The sequence below is a fragment of the Apteryx rowi genome, unplaced genomic scaffold (assembly GCF_003343035.1).
Source record: "Apteryx rowi isolate R43461 unplaced genomic scaffold, aptRow1 scaffold_19, whole genome shotgun sequence".
In the NCBI taxonomy this organism is placed as follows: domain Eukaryota; kingdom Metazoa; phylum Chordata; class Aves; order Apterygiformes; family Apterygidae; genus Apteryx; species Apteryx rowi.
In genome coordinates this window covers 3,887,967-3,905,492 of record NW_020448196.1, presented here as the reverse complement: position 1 = coordinate 3,905,492, position 17,526 = coordinate 3,887,967, and the positions used below count along the sequence as shown (strand labels likewise).

Below are 17,526 nucleotides of genomic sequence, written 5' to 3'. Positions count from 1 at the left end.
CTTGTTAAATAATAATCACACAGAAAACCAGCTTCCCTGGAGTAATAAAAGGGTAGCCATGCATAAGGAAGACAACGTAAGCCTTGAGACTAATACTGCGCGTGCAGAATTTACTGAGGATTAGAAATGCTGTAAGGATACTTCATAATTTATGTTGATGCTTATAAAGATGGATTTTGCTAATAGGCAAGATATTGTAGGAACAATTCAATGCGCACGAGTCACTAATCTCCAAATTTAATACTAACTGAATGGGAAGCCAGCACAGTAACACCATCCTGGGAATCTGGTTTAGCCAAATTAACCTACTGGCTCCTCCGATCAACTAGAGGCATCAGAGGGTAATTCTTAGCCCCTCCACTCCCATCACCTGCTGATGCATCACTGGGCCCCAGGGAGTATTAGACGGTGCTTCTTCCAAGTCACTTTTAAACCATCTAAAACATGAGGCTGCCCCAGGGACATCGCATCACAGCCTGGGATGCTCCCTCTTAGGAAATCAGTCCTAGCAGTCAGCCCTCGTAAATCCTCCTCTTCTGCTGATAAAATTCATTCTCTTATTCCCCATCATGCCCTCTGAGTTTCTCTCTCCACACCCCTTAAACGGTTTCTTTCTCCTAAGGATTAAATTTCTCCGCAAACTCATTGTACCATTGAAAGATATGTCTTGGGGCTTTTCATCTTCAAAGCATTTTACATCCACAACTAATTAGTCCTCACAATTTTGTCGTGAGGAAGGTGTTATTATCTGTGCTTTACAGAGGAAACAAATAGCCAGAGGTGGAAAAAGAACATTGCGGAGGGGGATGAAAGCCTGGGAAATCCATACTCAGTCCTCCGATTAAACCACACATTTCTCGGAGCTATGTATTCAGCATTTTCAATCTTTCCTCTTAAACCAGCCCTTCTAGCCCTGTAATCACTTAGTTTGTGCTTTGCTAAAGGCCTTCCAATTATTGACTAAACAGTGTTAAAGGAGAATTGAGCAATTTAATCTTTGATTCCCATGTCTGTCTGGAATTTCTATTCCCTGAGTCTTACTACACTTTGCTGTATCTTAGAAAACAAGGAGTGATAGTCTGCAAAACTAGATGATAAACATTTTTCTCACTTGTTTAACAAAAACAGTTTTATGACCAAAAAATCTTTAAAGAACACGTTCCAGTTGTAACTTTTCTTCCCATCTCCCTGGTCTCTTTCCCCCTTGTTACTTACCTTTTACCATTGCAGAAGAAAGAAAAAATAAGAGGGTAATAAAAAGGGAAAAACTAAACCCAAATGTTTTGGAGTTTTGTCTAGTTAAAAATGGAACATTATGGAAAACCCCCACTTTTCAATTTAAAAAATCTTTGCGTGTGGAGAAAAAAAAAAGAAGTTTTGAGTCAAAAACTTCAGTAGCTCTCCATTTTATCAATGCAACGAGCCCTGTCCCAGGCCAACCTTCAGCTCAAGGTAAAATTTGCTCGATTTAGCCCATGCAAATAGAAAACACTACCAGAGCTACTCGAACACCACAGAGCCGCAGCCACATGCAATGTGGCCACTCGCCGCATCCTCAGGACGCACAGATGAGGTGCGGCCGTTTTGGATTATCTGCATTTTGTGTTAGATGATGTGCCAGTGCTTGCTTGCTTCCTTTTACACCACGTGTCTGGCTGATATTGCATCTGCTTCTTGTTTACAGGATTTAGTTATGAATTCAAAGGACTGCCGAATCCAGAGACAAACTTACCCTCTCGCCATCCTCTCCGGGTGCTCCCGGGGGTCCATGGGGGCCAGGCTCACCCTATAACAGAAAGCCAGAATAAGTCTCAGAGAAGCCAAACTCGCTCTCCTCCCGCACACAGCGACGCAAAACATCAGATAACATTGAGAAACCTAGCGATAGACTTGACTTTTCTGTCTGCACCATGTACTGGAGATACTCATATAGTCATGTTTCCCCGTAATACCCTCTGAAGCAGCAAGCCCTCTCTCTGGCTGTGGAGCCTGCAACACCAGCTGAGGGCTGTGCATGGCCCTCGTGCACGGGGTAACGTCTTGCATGGTTCACCTTCATCGGGGCTAGAGCTTCCCCCCAGAGACCATTCCATCGGGGCACGAGACAAGCATGAGATTTGCTTGTGATGCCTCTTTAGGGGTCTGGAAACCTGGCAGATGCTGTACCTCCTTCAGGAGAGGGACTCCAGCTCTGCACACGGTTATTACTTTTACCCAAAGCATGCTATTCCATTTCTGGCTGATTAAGCATCTCTCTTAGGCACTATCTTCCCTTTCCTGTGTAGCTTGTAATCACTATGCAATCTCTGCTGTTCAAACACTCCCCTGCTTTATAAAGTAATGGTTGCAATCTTCAGGGAGAGGAGGCAGGAAGAGTCTGCCAAAATAGCTGGCTTCTTGCATTTTTTCCATTGTTTAATTATAAAGCAAAGAGAAGAACCCGATAAAAATTTGGCAGTTTCCATCAATAACTGCACTCTCTAAAAGCAAGTTTTGTCTCTCGCTTTATCTTTTGGCTTGCATTTTATTAAAGTAATTGTCTTTTTCCTCTCCAGTTCCATGCAATCCTAGAAGGATTTTGCAGCTTCCCTGGATGTGAATGCTGGGATTGGGAGTGTTTCTGTGACACCCTGCATGCTGGTACAGGCCACTCTCATAATTGCCACGTTCTGGCTCTTCCTCAGCAATAGCTGCCCTCCTCCCAGCGTTCCCCAGTCACATCCTACTGCCAAGGTTTCATTGCAGACTGCAGCCAGAAGACAATTGAAAGGTAACTTACCCTATTTCCCTTCTCACCAGGCAAACCAGCCAAGCCATCAAACCCTCGGTCACCCTGAAAGAAAAACCAGTTTAGTTCACGTTTCCACTTGCTGTTGAATATCTTTCCAATTTGCTTCCTCGCTGTATCAAGGAGGGATCGATTTTCTCCCTCAGACGTTCAGGCTTCACCCCTCATCAGACCAGTAATGATTTCAAAGCTATAGATTAAAAAAAGAAAAAGCTCAAATAAAGTCATTTTGCCTCTTCCCTCTCCCCCCAGCACCTACATTTTTTAATGTTTTTTTCTATGTGTATTTCAGAGCTTCCCTGAGTGATTTTTCCATGGTATAACACATCTCCCTTTTGGACAGTTTCTTCTAGTCAACTTCTTTGTTTTTTTTTTTTTTTAATTCCATGAAACTACAAATCATGATCCACTAGTAGCAAATTGAACATCAGTATTTCCTTGCCTGCTGACAGGTCTCCAGACCTGAGCTTTACTACAAGCCATCCCACCTCTATGGCCAAGACGTTGCTTTTAACCCTCCTGGATACTCCATGGAAACAAACGGATTCTGGAAAGCATCTTAATGAAATCAAGGTCTGAAGACAGATCTGTTTTGACCTAAAAGGGAATGGCATCAACTGGTAACTTTGGTGACTTAACATGGATGCTAGAGAGCACAGCAAAAGGAGCATTTACACATTATTCTGCAAAGAGCCACGTGCTCTGCCTGACCCCAACCTGAGCAGGCACAAGCCAGCTGCGAGACAGGGGACATATAGGGGATATATAGGCCTAAACCACTGATACTACGAAGGCAGACCAAGGCTCTATGCATACCTATTTTCTCACACATCACCAGTAGCTTCTGCTACTGCCTGCTGCCGTAAACACCATCCTGGGCCAAACAGACTGGTGGCCATTTGTACATGGAGCCCGACACCAAGCCCAAAATAACAAGTTCTGCTAAAAGGCTGGGCATGTTATTTTGTGCTTGGTACTGCATTAAGAAAATCATGTAGCTTCATGCTGGCAGAGCGCAGGCAACACTTGCCAGTATCTACATGCAAACGGCCGTGTAAACGTCCCCAAAGGGCACCGATCTCTGGTTGGGAGCAAACGCGGGGCCCACGGCCCCACTCAGATCCACGATGCTCCCAAAGGCTCAGCTCCGGGCTGATGGGGTTCATCCTGAACAGAGCCGTGGGGAGGCCTGACAGCACCGCTTACTACTGGATATTGTGATGGAGGAGAAAAATCCATGTGCAGGACTAAGAGCAGGTTTGGCATCGCTGAGCTGCAAACAGCAGGTTTCCGCAGATCGATTCAGCACAGACCCTGCTCCATCATGTAATACCAGGACCCTTCCAACAGGCTAAATCAAGTCTTGGTCTGGACCCTTTTTGCCCAAGAAACTAGCAATTAGAGAGCGTGGCTGTGTGTCAGAAGGCGGCTCTGTCACCAACCACCTCTGTGAGCTTGGACAACTCATTTCAAATTCAAGCATGAAGAAGAAAAAGCAAAAACTCAGGTAGTCCTGAGAGCAGGAAAACTGCAAAAGCCTGGCTTCCTCACAGTTTCTCTCTAGAGGCCATGAGCCCACGTGCAGTCCCTGGTATGAAGTGAATTTAGGGTGAAACATGGGAAGCTGGATTAGCCTGCCTCTGCCTGACGGCGCTTTCTCACAAAACTTGACAGCAGGGGAGTTTGCCAATTTTGGGTGATGCTGTCTCATAACAGCCAGCGCAGAAGGCAGCGGGCACCATCCAGTAAATAAAAAAGTCCTGTCTCCTCTGTAGAAGAGGGTGAGTCCCTTGTCAAAAGCCATACCATAACACTACTGGTAAGTGCAAAGAGTGCCAGCGCATAATTAACCCTACCGTCCACAAATCCTTTATCTATTAACGAGGAAAAGAAAGTCAGTCTGAAGGATAAATCCATCTAGCAAAAGTGCAAAGCATTTCGCTGGCTGACCAAGATTACACGTAGTAATTGACAGCTCTTTCATTTTGGTCAAGTTGCAGAGAATTGCTCCTTCTCTTCTCACAGTGAATTTAAGTCCTCATTGCCAGCGCTGTTCGTTATTCTGTTTTCCCTTCTTCCCTGGCATCCACTCCTCCGAGGGCAGTCGACGCTCATTAAAGCACTTTGCTGGGTAAGTGATTTGCAGTCTCCTGTCTCTGTATCAAAACCTCCCATCTATTCCAGCTTTAACTATCTACATAATAAAGTACTTAAACCTTCTAATACATGATTCCCTGAGCAAACTTTCTCTGCATTCAATTCAGTCGAACAGCTCCTGTCTTGTTTGATAATACCAGCAGATCGCAGCTGAATGAAGGGATTTGGTCTCAAATATAAATACAGGGCATTACAATTCCCCAGCACACCTTCTACATTTCCTCACCCAGTTAATAGGTGTTTTTTTGGTAGTTATATTTTAGGGCATGTTCAACTGCTCATTCATGTTTGTTTTTCTTAATTGAGATTCCAAAGTATTTGTTCTACAACTGCAGCCAAGGGAGCATATTTATACTTAAGAGGATCAAGCAATTTAAAAAACTTGCACCAAAAAAAAAAAAGGAAAAGAAAAAAAAAGATTGCTATTCTGCCTTCTAGGCGTGTGTCTCATTTCCTCCTCTCAAATATCAAGCCCGTGATTTAACAGGAGTTGCTGGACCTTTCCAGCAACCTCCTCCAATTGAGGTGGGCTCCGTCTGCCAAGGGTCCTTCAGTTCATCTTTGCTAATAAGTGGATGCAAATTCCAAGAGCACATAAATATGCGACACTACCTTTGGTCCTGTCTGGCCTGGCATTCCCCGGGCACCATCGCTGCCTGCTCGACCCTGCAAAGGACAAAAGCAAAGTCAAATACAAAGGGTAAAACAAGACCACAGAGACATCTGCTCGTTGGCCTGTGACTGAGTGAAGTTTTAAGTTGGAGCTCACTAGCTGGGGAGTAGTTTCCCTTAGCAAGCGAAAAAATGATGGTTTGTTTTTGAATCAGCATCCCTAACTCGGCCTGGCATGCTAATGAGGGGTGTAAAAACAAATGGTAGAGAAGCTGGTTCAGAACATGGGATGCTGGGACATGGTCATGGATTTTGATAGAGAAAAACATGAATAAAATATCTTCCAGCACATTTTAAGATACATTAATGATGATGATCACAAACTGAAATAAGATACAAGTTTACTAATAAACCCAGAAGTGGGTCAGATAAAATACTTTCTAGTTTCTTCCTCTGGCAAGCAGAATCATGAAAAGCCAGAGAGCTACAAAAAAAAAAAATCAGCATGTGTGCAACGGAGATGTCGACAGAGTGAGTGAACACAATTTATACCAACTCCAGAAAATTCCCAAGGGACTGGATCCTCCTCATGTACTATTGAGATTTGGGGACTGTCCAAATGACCCCTGAGCATATGTGCCGCTCTAACCTGAATGTTGCAGAGAAGAAAATGAGGAAGAAAGACCAGAAAGTGTGGACTTGCAATTCTGCCCATCTTGCCTTGTCTCCACACCTTCTGGCCTCTAAATTTCCTCACTGCTTGTCTGCCCAGATGGACAGCCAGTTCCTGGATAAACTACCAGATGGCCAAAGGCCTGCTCTTGTGCAATGCTCTCAGCACTCGCTTTCTCCCTCAAAAATTGTTTGGCAGCAGTATCAAGCTAATGCAGTCATCAGTGCGACTCCCGGGACACTCACCCTGCGGCCTGGTTTTCCTGTCGGGCCTGGAGGGCCTTGGATGCCTCGCGGACCCTGCAATGAATTAAGGATGAAAAAGAAATCCCATCATCCAAAAGCACAACAGATGTACTAAATCCCTCCTGGCCAGAGGAGAGGCCGTGACTGTCTCAGTTCAGGCAGTGCTGGAGTTGTGGGGGTCACTATGGCTACAAAATGCGACAAAATCCCTTGAACAGAGCCCATGGTTCAAAATACACAGGAAAGGCCCAACACTGAACATCTATGAACAGGAATTGCATGCTTTTATCCAAAAGCAAACCTTCACTCTGTGAGCAGTTCTGTACTTGTCATAGACTCAATGTGATGGAGACAAATCCCTTGCCTTGCCATTTGAAAATGGGAATTTTACCTAAATGCAGGCTTTACAGCTCGGGGGTGCAATTCCCTGAGTACTAATTCCCCAAGTTCTACCCCAGAATATATTTCCAGGGCCACCCACACCTGACCTCTTTCCTGGACACACTTGTTTCAGAGGAGCTACCAGCAATGCCGATAAACCAAGAGGCTTGTGCAGGTCAAGACAAGGCCACTGCTTTGGTTTGCCCTGCTCTGCCCTGTGCAGCTGGAGCAAAGCATAGCCAAGGATTCACCTTCCCCTGTGCCACCTGGGCTCATATAAAGGGAGGTAATTAAGGGTTTCCAGGGCTCCTCTGTGGATGTCTTCACTGGAAAGGAATACCACCTGCAGTAGAATTTTACACTGTTTGCTTAAAATTATGTCTCCAATCTGCATTTGGATACTTGAAGGGACATTTATATGCAAAACAGATGTTCCCACACCTTCCTAATTTTGACTGGCATTTAGAGATTCTGAATCGCTCCTTCACAACAGCCTCTCGGAGAGGACTGTACTGCTCAGCACCTTCGTTTCCCCCGAACCTCCCCAGTCCCCTGATTTGCCCATACACACCTGTGGTCCCATATCTCCTGCTTCACCTTTTAGTCCTCCGCTGCCTGGGGGTCCCTTTGGAAAGAGAGTAGGATTTATCAGGCTACGCCACAGTGAAGACAGAGGAAAGACTCAGCATTAAGGAAGAGGCATTCACATAGGTAACCAACAGAGTTTGTTGAGCAATCACAGCCTCCTATGCAACAGATGCTCTGGTTAATTGTTTCTTTCTAGCACCATAGCAGGTTTGTGCACTGCTTATGTCTGCCAGGAACTTTAATTCAAAGAGATAAATGAGTGGGAGGACACAGGGAAACATAACCAGCGTGCCTGTGCTATGAGATAAATTGCACACCACTCTCCATAGACATGGGTTGGTGTCTCTGCACAGAGCCAAGTGCCACAGAAAGGCAGGCTGAAAGAAGAAACTGGGGCCCCAAAGCACAGGTGCTGGCCAGGTTCCTGCTTCGTCTGCTCCATCCTTCCTTGCTCATTTACTTACCACAGGGCCTGGCCGTCCTGTCAGACCCATCGGGCCTGCTGGTCCTCTTAGCGCCAGCTGCAACAGAAAGAGAAACATCGCTTAGTCTCTGTGCTTCGCTAGTGCAATAAAACGAAGCTACCTGGTCACGCATGTCACCGAGTCCCCAGCAGGAACTCCACCACCGTAGCCACAAAATCTCTCCCTGCTCCAGGCAGAGCCAAGTCCCCTTCGGCAGGCCCCGGGCATACCCAGCAAAACGGTGGCCTTGGCACCGGATGAGCCATGCCTTCTCTCCATGCCCCGGGAGCCAGCAATCCTTGGAGCAATTTCCATAACCTCAAGGAATGCACCCAAGTACGAGCATCATACTACGCTATCAACATCTTCCTGCTTTCACAAACGCGCCAAGCCCCTGGCTGGTGTGTGCGTCTGTTGGAAAGACGTATGGATCTGTGCACCGCGTGCCTGTCTGCATCCTCACCCCACGCAGCCACTCTGTGCTGTGCATTCACTCGAACAGCAAAACCTCTCTATCGGTAGATGCGTACGAACACACGATGGCCCAGATCCTCGGCAGATGGTAGGCCATGGAATTACATGCATTTAAACCAGGCGGGAATCTGGCTCTGTCAGTCAGATTGCTTCCTCCATCATTATGTATAAACAAAATAAAAAGGACGCATTTAGCAATAAATTATTGAAGGTAAATGACAAAACTCTGCAGGGATAGGCTATGGGAGTTTCTTCCCATAGAAGAATTTCTCCCCACACTTCCTGGGAGTTCAATTTAGGAGGGTTTTTTTTTTTTTTTTGGCAACTATTTAATATTCCTACAAACATAACAGTAATTCCACTTACGGGGGGATGGGTAGCTCAATAATTAAGTCATGTAGCCAGCATCAAGTCAATAATTTTCATGGTGGGTAATGGAGTTGTCCACATTTTATAACATCACTTGGACAATTTGTTCCATTGTGACAATTCAATATTTTAAAAGACTTGTAATTATCTGTGTACTCCAGTAATTAAAATCTACCCATGGCTGCACTTGGAATGGCATAAATACTGCACAAATGCTAAGTTACGTGGCATCTTTTTACAGCTCTCCATTAAAGAGGAGTTGCTCTGAAATATCGCCCACTGGGACAATGTTCAGTGTCAACGGAAAACCAGATTTTAAGGGAATAAATTAACCTAATAACAACACAACCCCCCCCCCACAAGACGACATATTGCCCCTCTGCAGCACTCCTTTTCTTTTCCCACCACATCTAAAAAATTCCCCATAGAAAACTTTATTTTATCTCCCTTTCAGCTTTGTTAGGGATTTCAGCTGAAATTGTCTGATGATGGGTTGAAGCTAGTCCAGAAATGGATCTTTTCCTTGTTGGAAATATTCAACTTTTCTTCCATCGCCCGAGTCACCCAGGATATTTTTTCCAACATTTAACTAAAAAATTGAAAAACTAGAGAAAAAGGAATTTACTTTGAGTGAGGGAAGGGTTTTTTGCTTTGTTTTTCAAAATGATCACAATTTTCAATGGTCAGAAAAAAAGAACAAGAACAGAGAGTCTGAGAAAGCAGATGCTTCTCATGAAATTTTCATTCAGTCAAAAATCCAATTTCCCAGCAAAATAAATACTGATGGAAAATTGTAGGCAGTCTTAAAATTAAGACTGACGAGGTAATGCCAGAATCATAATCCACCAATATTCTTCTCAGAGGAAGGTTAATGGCCAGGAAAACACAGCGGCTGGTGGCATCAGAGCCCTGCACTCGGCCTGAAAATGTTTAAAATTGAACTCCTGTATGAAAAGGGAGTTGGATGGAAACCAGAATAACCCAGCTAAGCCAAAATCCTCATCATAAACCTAAAAGGGGGCACGTGCCATCCGGTTGGGTGGTGATCGTGAAGGACTGTGTCCTTCTGCGTAGTGCCTCCTGAAACCATTCCACACCTGCAGATCTTATATTTTCACCTTCTCTGCAAGGCTTGCTCAGAGCTATAATTTGGTCCCTCCTGGGTAAGATTGAGGCAAATACAGCAGAAATGCACTTGTGGGGTCCCTAGGCATCTCCTTTTGCTGAAATTGTGCCTGTTGCATTTTAGCTTTTAACATCTCGAAGATCAAACGTGGCCCCACACAAGCGCTCATGGAAAGGAAGTTTCAAAGTTGTACTGGCTAGAAACTAAGTTTTCTTCTGAACAGATGAGTACGCAGCCTTGCAACAACAACATACGCATCAGGCCAGGGAACAGGAATTGTATTAGCAGTGTGCATGGCCGACCTCGTTTCACCAGTGAGGCCTAAATAATAAACACCACCAGGGAATATTTTATCATCAATCAATGTGGTCTTCTGAGGAAAAAAAAGATTGCAAGGATATTTATCATGTATTTCCAAATAAATACATTAAAGGAAATTGCAGGCTGCCTGCAGAGAATCATGGAACTGAGAACAGCTAACTTCTGTGACATACATTCAATTATTGAGTAAGATTTACTGAACAAATGAAAGAAACCAAGCCCCCTACGGCATAGACCATAAGCTTTCTCAGAACCGAGGGTGGCTCCTTCTGTCAGCGTAAGCCAGCAGACTGTTGAAGTCAACAGGTCAACGTCCACTTGCATCAGCAAAAGACCTGATCCACAGGCTGCAGGCCATCCGAAGCCGTGGTTCAGGGCCTGGCCTGTCGCTGGCCATTAGTAAAAGACCAAGTCATACAAATGTTATCATCTTAAACCACGACAGCAATTCACCTCCAGCCAAGGCTGAGAGGCTGTTATGACTGCAAGTACCATACCACTGCACGGGGGACAGTGCAAGTGCAGAGACACCTCCTCCAATGCATTTATTCTACTCCTCCTCCAAGGGCACCTGTGGCCGGAGACACCCTCACTTACCCTCGCCTGCTGCAGGATGGCTTGGGCTTGGGCCTCCTGCGCCGAAACAAGAGGTCCTTTAGAGCCAGCATCTCCTCCTCCACTAAAGCGGAACTGGTAGGAACAAGATGGACAAGGCAGGTTATCAGGCTGCTACCTCTTCCCCCTCACACTAGCCTGACTCCTCAATATCTCTTGTCAGCGTGACAGACCCAACCCCATCACTGTTCTTCCAGACTCTTATTAACCCTCACGTGCTCTCAGATCACCTAGCTCGCATGCACACACTGTTTTCCAGGAAGTACCTCCAGAGGAAATTCTGCACATTCAAAATCATGCAGTATAGACAGCTTGTAGGCTTTGAACTGCAAAGAGCTCATGCACCACAGTTCAAAACTTTAACACCAAGACCTGATATTCCACTTCCAGATGCTATGGGCCAGGAGACCCCTTGCAGACAAGGTGGTATCAAGTTATTTGGCTGTAGTCGCCTGTTTGCTATGGGACAAGGGCTGCATTTCTCAAGTGTGGCAGTATGCTTCAAAGAACAGAATTTGGCCTATTGTTCACACCAGGATCCTTTGACACATCAAGAATTTTAAAAAAGCAAGCATAAACTTTTTATTTCTCTGAACTTGAAAGGGAAGGAGTTTAATGTTTTCTTATACCTCTTCCACTCCCAAGAGCTAGAAGCCTACTTTCTGAGACACACACCTTTCTCCTGCCTTAACTGCATGCATCTTTGGGGTTTTGCAAGAGGGACTCTCTGGACTGTAGGACCTTCTTAGAAGGCTCTTTCACCTCAGTTTCACCTCTGCATTTTGCTTGGTTGGCGCTAGGTACATGACCACACAAACTTGGCAAACAGATTCAAAGAGACACAATTTATAGGCCTACGGTTGGTTACTGTAAGGGCCAACAAATGTATTGTAATGGCCAGCTAAGCTCCATGTTGAGCACTTGGCCCAGGCTGTCCTGGGCACTCTGCCAGTAACCTACACATATCGCCCTACCATTTGGAGCCTGGACAAGTGTGCTGCGGTTTTGCATTAAAGACTCCTTCTCTTTAGTACCTAACCAGTTATTTTCAGCAGCTGGTTTCCTTAGGGTTTTCTCGCATCAAAGCAGAGACAAATATAATCATTCCTTTAGTGTTCCAGAACCAAGAAGGCTGACTCAGTACTTGCTAACTTCATACAGAGGAAAAAGACAATGCAAATTAACCACTGATCATCAAAAAAGATCAGTTAATTCAGGTGCTTACTATTTTGGCACCTGTTTTGAAGAGCTTTTAGAAGTTCCTCGCCATAAGAGGGAGGGTTCTGCCTATAAATTGGGCCCTCGGAGGTGTCTTCAGTTATTTCCTCACGACTTTCATCCCTCAACACCATGCCCAAACTGAAGTACTTAAACTTATTTATTGCTCAGTTTTAGACTACCTGCCCTGTGCTTTTGACCGATGCAGATGTTCCAGTGCTTTGCAAAAGGTAAATTTACAAGGAGAATCACCTGGATCTTTTACACCAAGGAAAACATGTCATGAGGAGATGAGAGGACTTCCGCAAGAATTGGCACGAAGCAGTAGCAAAGTGCAGGAGCTCGAGTCATTTAAACGCTTTTTTTGGCTACACTTGTACTTACAGGCAACATAAGCATTGTCCCTGGTGGTCCGGGTAAACCATCTGCTCCTGGAAGACCTGGGCGGCCCGGTGGTCCCTATAAGAAAGACAAATAAAAATAAACTTGCATAATGTCATCTGAGTCATGTCCATACATAAGTAGTTATGGTTGTAAAGGCATGTGTCACATTACAAAGGGCTCCCTGTCTTGACAGATACATATCAAGTCCATTGGCATCCTGATGCTGAGGCAAAATTTGTGAAAGCACATTTGTAAATGCACATGGTTTTCCTTAGTAATTCCCTCTTCTTACATTCTGGCCCCCACAGTTTCAAGGTCTGCTATACACAATGAACAATAAAAGCCTCTGCAATGCTCCAGGCCAATAGAATTGATGTTTAGTTGGGTCTGTTAAAACCTATTAAAAAAAAGTATATGAAACTTCATAACTCAGGTCAGAGAAACAGAAATGTGGAAAGATAAATACATTTCTGTGCATTTTCACTCATCTGGGTCATTCCATTTTTCTCTCTTCTGTCTTTTTGGTCCTATGAGGCTACTTTTATCTACGATGGAGTGCTCCTGTCAGCAGCAGTAAATCAGCAAAGCTCTGAGGATTTCAATGGAGCTATGCTGATTAACATCAGCTGAGTATCTTTAACTTGCACTAAAGAAACAAGTATGCAGTAAAAGATCTATTGATGAACCTATAAATAATCAAATATAGCCAATTTTCCTAAGACAGCCCATAGATCATTTGCACTCCCAATTGTGTACTTGGTGAAAAGTTTAAATTAACCCAAATTTGCACATCCATCCAACAATACTACATGCACATGAGGATGACATCCAACTACTCAATGTGCATGCATAATTGCAATTATAACACCAGCTTAGAGAGCTAAAGGCATGACAGACTTGATCTCATCCCAGGGAGGCCAAGAGGAGCCCTGGTGCTCATTTCATGGTGAGGTAACCAGAAGTACCTGGCAGACAGCTCTAGGCTGAGGACTTCAACGCTCCTGTACTTAGTAAATACCAATAATACATTCATTTTTGGAGATCCAAAGCTCTTGAAAGGGCAAGCAACAAATATCTGCATTAGTTCTCATTCCCTTCAACCTGCCTAAAGCCCTCAAGCCCATACACCAAACAAAAAACTGCCACAAATCAAAGACCCACATGCACATGCGACAGAAGAGACAGTCCTCGACCCAGGGAAGTAACACGCTCACCAGACGAGGCAAAGGGAGGTGGTAAAGGCAGGAGAGGGAGCAGGGAAAGAGGAAAGGGTACAAAGTCCCTAAATCAAAACATTTAAAAAAAAAAAAAAACAGTTGAAGCGTTATCTTAACCCCACTGTTTTCCAGTCAGATTCAGGTGCTCACTGGCTCTATTTTTGGAAATGGGGTGCCTAAAATCCTTTCTTGAGACCTGCCTTGCTTTGGGCTGAGGCTCTCAGGTCATGTGGGAACTGAAAGCAGATTTTCTTCCCCCACATCTCATCTCAACCATCCTGCTCCCTATCTCTTTAAATGAGAGCAGGACTTGACTTGAACTCGCACTTCTTTTCTTCCTCTTCTTCCATTCCCCCTACATCACAGACTACTTAATGTTTCTGTCTTTGCCTCCTTCTTAAAAAGGAACCCAAAACATAAAAGCCAAAGTTTCAGGCACCAGATTGGAGTTCAGATCCAGGGAGGGGAGCAGATAGGACTGGGAGACGTTACTCCACCCTGCCCTAGACAAACATCACGCCCGCTAGGCTATGTCTGTGACCTGCACCATAATTACAGGGCTGAAGAGCACTGCAGACAGCGAGCCACGGTCTGCAGTGCACTGCACCCAGCCCAGAATAACACCACTGCTTCCAAAGCTGCAGCAAGCAGCACTGCAGCCAGTGATTTATCAGCAAAAACCCAGCAGTTCCCTCCGTGCAGGAGGGAGCCTGCAAAACAGACCAGCCTATCCATTTTTCAAGACAGGCTCATGATGCTACGTTCATGCTGTTTACTTAGTCTCTCCGACATCGGGTCCCTGCCTCTGCGGATGAGCAGCAGATCGGTACAGAGGGCAGTCCCATCTGTTGGATCAGAAGCACAATAAATAATTTAGGCCAGACTCATCTTATATAATAAACTTTCCTTCCTCTCTCTCCTCTCCTGTAACTCCAGTCCCACATATGATGGATCAGGAAGGAGCTTGTTTATCTCTGGTTGTGTGTTCTGCCTGACAAATGTTGACGAAAGGTTTTTTACACATAAATGCCTAGTTTTGTTTCAGTTTGAGCATGTGAGGTCTTATTTTGGAGGGTGCAGGGAGCAGAGGAGGCAATGGAAAGGAGGAAAAACAAAACCATAAAGCATTCCTTCAATTTAAATTCAGGCTGGTTTTCTGAAGCCTTTGAATGTCTTTAAGAACCGTAACACAGCAGACTCTCAGTTGGTGTAAACGAGCGTCACTCTAATTATGTAAATAGAGATTTGCTGATATATAGCAGCCAAGGATGGGGGACTTTGATTTTTATTTCGTGCAGTGCTTCAAAATGCCATGCTGAGTGCAAACATTAATGTAATACTGCAAAGAAAGGTTTCAGTGGAAATCTCAGTGTGTTAGTGCTCTGGCTGCTGAAAAGGGAGACAGTGACAGACAGACTCAAGACAGTTGAGTGTTCAGCATGGTACCCAGCAATAGGGACACCGATCCACTTAATAGCCCACATTTTTGAGCCTCCAGATTTGTTTGAAGTCTCTCTCTCAAGGATTATACTTTTGCCATTTTCAGGCCTGGCCAATGTGAGAAAACATCTTTCTCGCAGTACTTTGGGGTCTTCTAGGTAAGGCACCACTGGCAGCCTGATGGAAAAAAGGGCACCCTGAAAACTTTAAGTATTTCAGAACCACAGAAAGATTTTAGAGCCACCTATTACATTCCTGAAATGCAAAACTGGCCTCAGTGGGAATAAGTCCATTGGGAAGCGATGTCTGCAATAGTCTTGGAAAATATAACTGCTGCTTTGAGAAAGGCCCTCGCTCAGAGCCTGAGGCAGACTCATCAGACAGCTCAGCAGCAGCAAAACACCAAAGATTTCCCAACACAGAATGGGGTTAGTTAAAGAGCTCTAGTTTGTTCTACTACTGCAGATCATCTTGTACAAAAGAGCATATTTTCCCACTTCCTTCATTCCAGTCTGGTGTTCCCATGAAATAGCTCTCTATTCTCCTAAGTGCCATATTTCCTACTTCCCACTACTCAAAGAAACCTGCCTAAGCTATCCCAAACTGCCCTCCCCTCATATCATTTCTCTGAAACCTCCCACAAACAGGCTGCTATGCAGCTTTGCTGGTGACGCAAGCGCTTTTTAGCATTGTAAAATAACTGGGATAAATGAACAAACTGACATGATGAATAGAACAGAGCTAAACAAGTGTTGGCCGATATTAACATAGCTGAATATTGTTGGTACATTAACTCAGTGCACCTGCCTGATTGCAAATAAAAAGTCTTTCCATCAAATGCAGGCATATGAGATGCTCCTCACTGTACACATATAAGTGTCATGCAAATTCATGAGCTATGTGCAGCTTAATAATAATAATAAACAAATTAAAGAGGAGCTGCTTTAATTGGAAAGGAGTATTTTAATACAGTCGCAGTTCCTGGCTCCGCAAGTTCATCACTTTTCTATGTGCAGTATGTTGCATTCTGTTGTATTACATTCTGTTCTGGACAGAACATTTAGAAAAGCAGAATGTGCTGTCTGCACTAGAATGCAAATTATGCCTTTCATTTCAGGGTGTGCAGCAAAAACATCAGGGACAGCGTGCCTGCTGCCGACTGGCTTTGCACGGCCATTCAAAAGGAGCCTGGTGTGCAAATGTCTGCATTTGCATGGACAAATGGCAGAAGTATGAACTCCCCAGCCATCAGGGTCAGCCTCCATCCTGCCCTACAAAAGAATTATTAGCAGCAGAGGAAGTTCTACTGCATCAAGGGGAGTAAAAGAGAAAGCTAGGCAACACGCAAGCCCCTTGCAGGACTGTCTGAACACGAAGGCCCACACAGCACGCGATAAAGTCAGCCAGCCACTTTGACTAATCCTAATGCCAGATCTGTGAATGCAAAAGACTGTAGTTCAGCTGGGCTAGGTCCCAGCAAAAGGTCCCCTGTGAAGTCCAGCACCCACAGATGCAAAGCCTTCTCTCAGTCTTTCTGCCAGACCGATGCAAGAGGAATCAGCATCACGGTGTCTCAAAGGGTTAATCAACCTGGGCTCCATCCCCGGCTCCAGCAAGCAAGGCTGAGCCTGTGGTTGCGTATCGACTTTCTCAGCCTTCTAAGGCACTGATCGATGGAGCACAGTCAGGGCCTCTAGTTCTCAATCATGTCACAACCACAAGAAATGTTATTACTGTTCCATCAAAAAACAATAAATACACTAGGAGCACAAATGAGGTGGGGGCCTTTACAGAAATGCTTCAGAAGGGTTACAGGAGTGCGGTGGCCAGGGAACTCCATCCAAGTCCTCCAAGAACCAACAGAACAACAAAGAAACTTAATTAAAGAAATAAGCGCCCAAATTAGGGTCATTGCCACAAGAATACTCCAACACCCAGGTAATCTCCTTAAGCACACCTTAAAGCTACAATAGATACTTTCTAGTGCAAGCTATCAATAGTTATGTTTCTCTAATTACATTTTGCAATGTGCATGTCATCAAGCAGGGAGGTAATAACCAAGGTTTGGAGCCAGCTGGTTACTCCATCCTCTGGCTAAGAGGAAAGCTGAGATTGCAGCCTCCATCCTGCCCCTGGCTCCATGCTCAGGGGCTGCCTCCAGGGAAGGCAGCCAAGCCCCCGGGCTGGATTCCCAAACCCTAGCCCACCAGGGTGCTGCTTTCAAAAGGCACCACGCTGCACAGTGGCCGTTTCACAGCTCTCGCTTTTAACTTACGAGAAGCTGGGGTGGAGAAGCATCTCCATGGGTGGGTAAGGAACAAAGGCAAAAGTTCAGCCCTCGGGGAAACAACAGCTCGGTGGTACACGTGACAGAAAAGAGGCACCCAAGGGTGTTTTTTCTGACTGGTTCCAAGCATTTGCAGCAACAGAAAAGCAATAGTTGCATTTAAAAGC

The 17,526-nt window shown here is 44.9% G+C and overlaps 1 protein-coding gene across 2 annotated transcripts in view; it reads right to left on the bottom strand.

Annotated features, from left to right (window-relative positions):
• COL5A1 (collagen type V alpha 1 chain) overlaps positions 1-17,526 on the bottom strand; it is a 171,547-nt gene that overhangs the window by 61,775 nt on the left and 92,246 nt on the right. For both annotated transcript variants that reach the window (XM_026062162.1, XM_026062163.1), the window contains exons 12-19: positions 12,416-12,490; positions 10,796-10,888; positions 7,909-7,965; positions 7,428-7,481; positions 6,476-6,529; positions 5,558-5,611; positions 2,780-2,833; positions 1,733-1,786 (exon numbers count right to left, since the gene is read on the bottom strand). In XM_026062162.1, the coding sequence (XP_025917947.1) occupies positions 1,733-1,786; positions 2,780-2,833; positions 5,558-5,611; positions 6,476-6,529; positions 7,428-7,481; positions 7,909-7,965; positions 10,796-10,888; positions 12,416-12,490 (495 nt within the window). The remainder of the gene's footprint in view (positions 1-1,732; positions 1,787-2,779; positions 2,834-5,557; positions 5,612-6,475; positions 6,530-7,427; positions 7,482-7,908; positions 7,966-10,795; positions 10,889-12,415; positions 12,491-17,526) is intronic.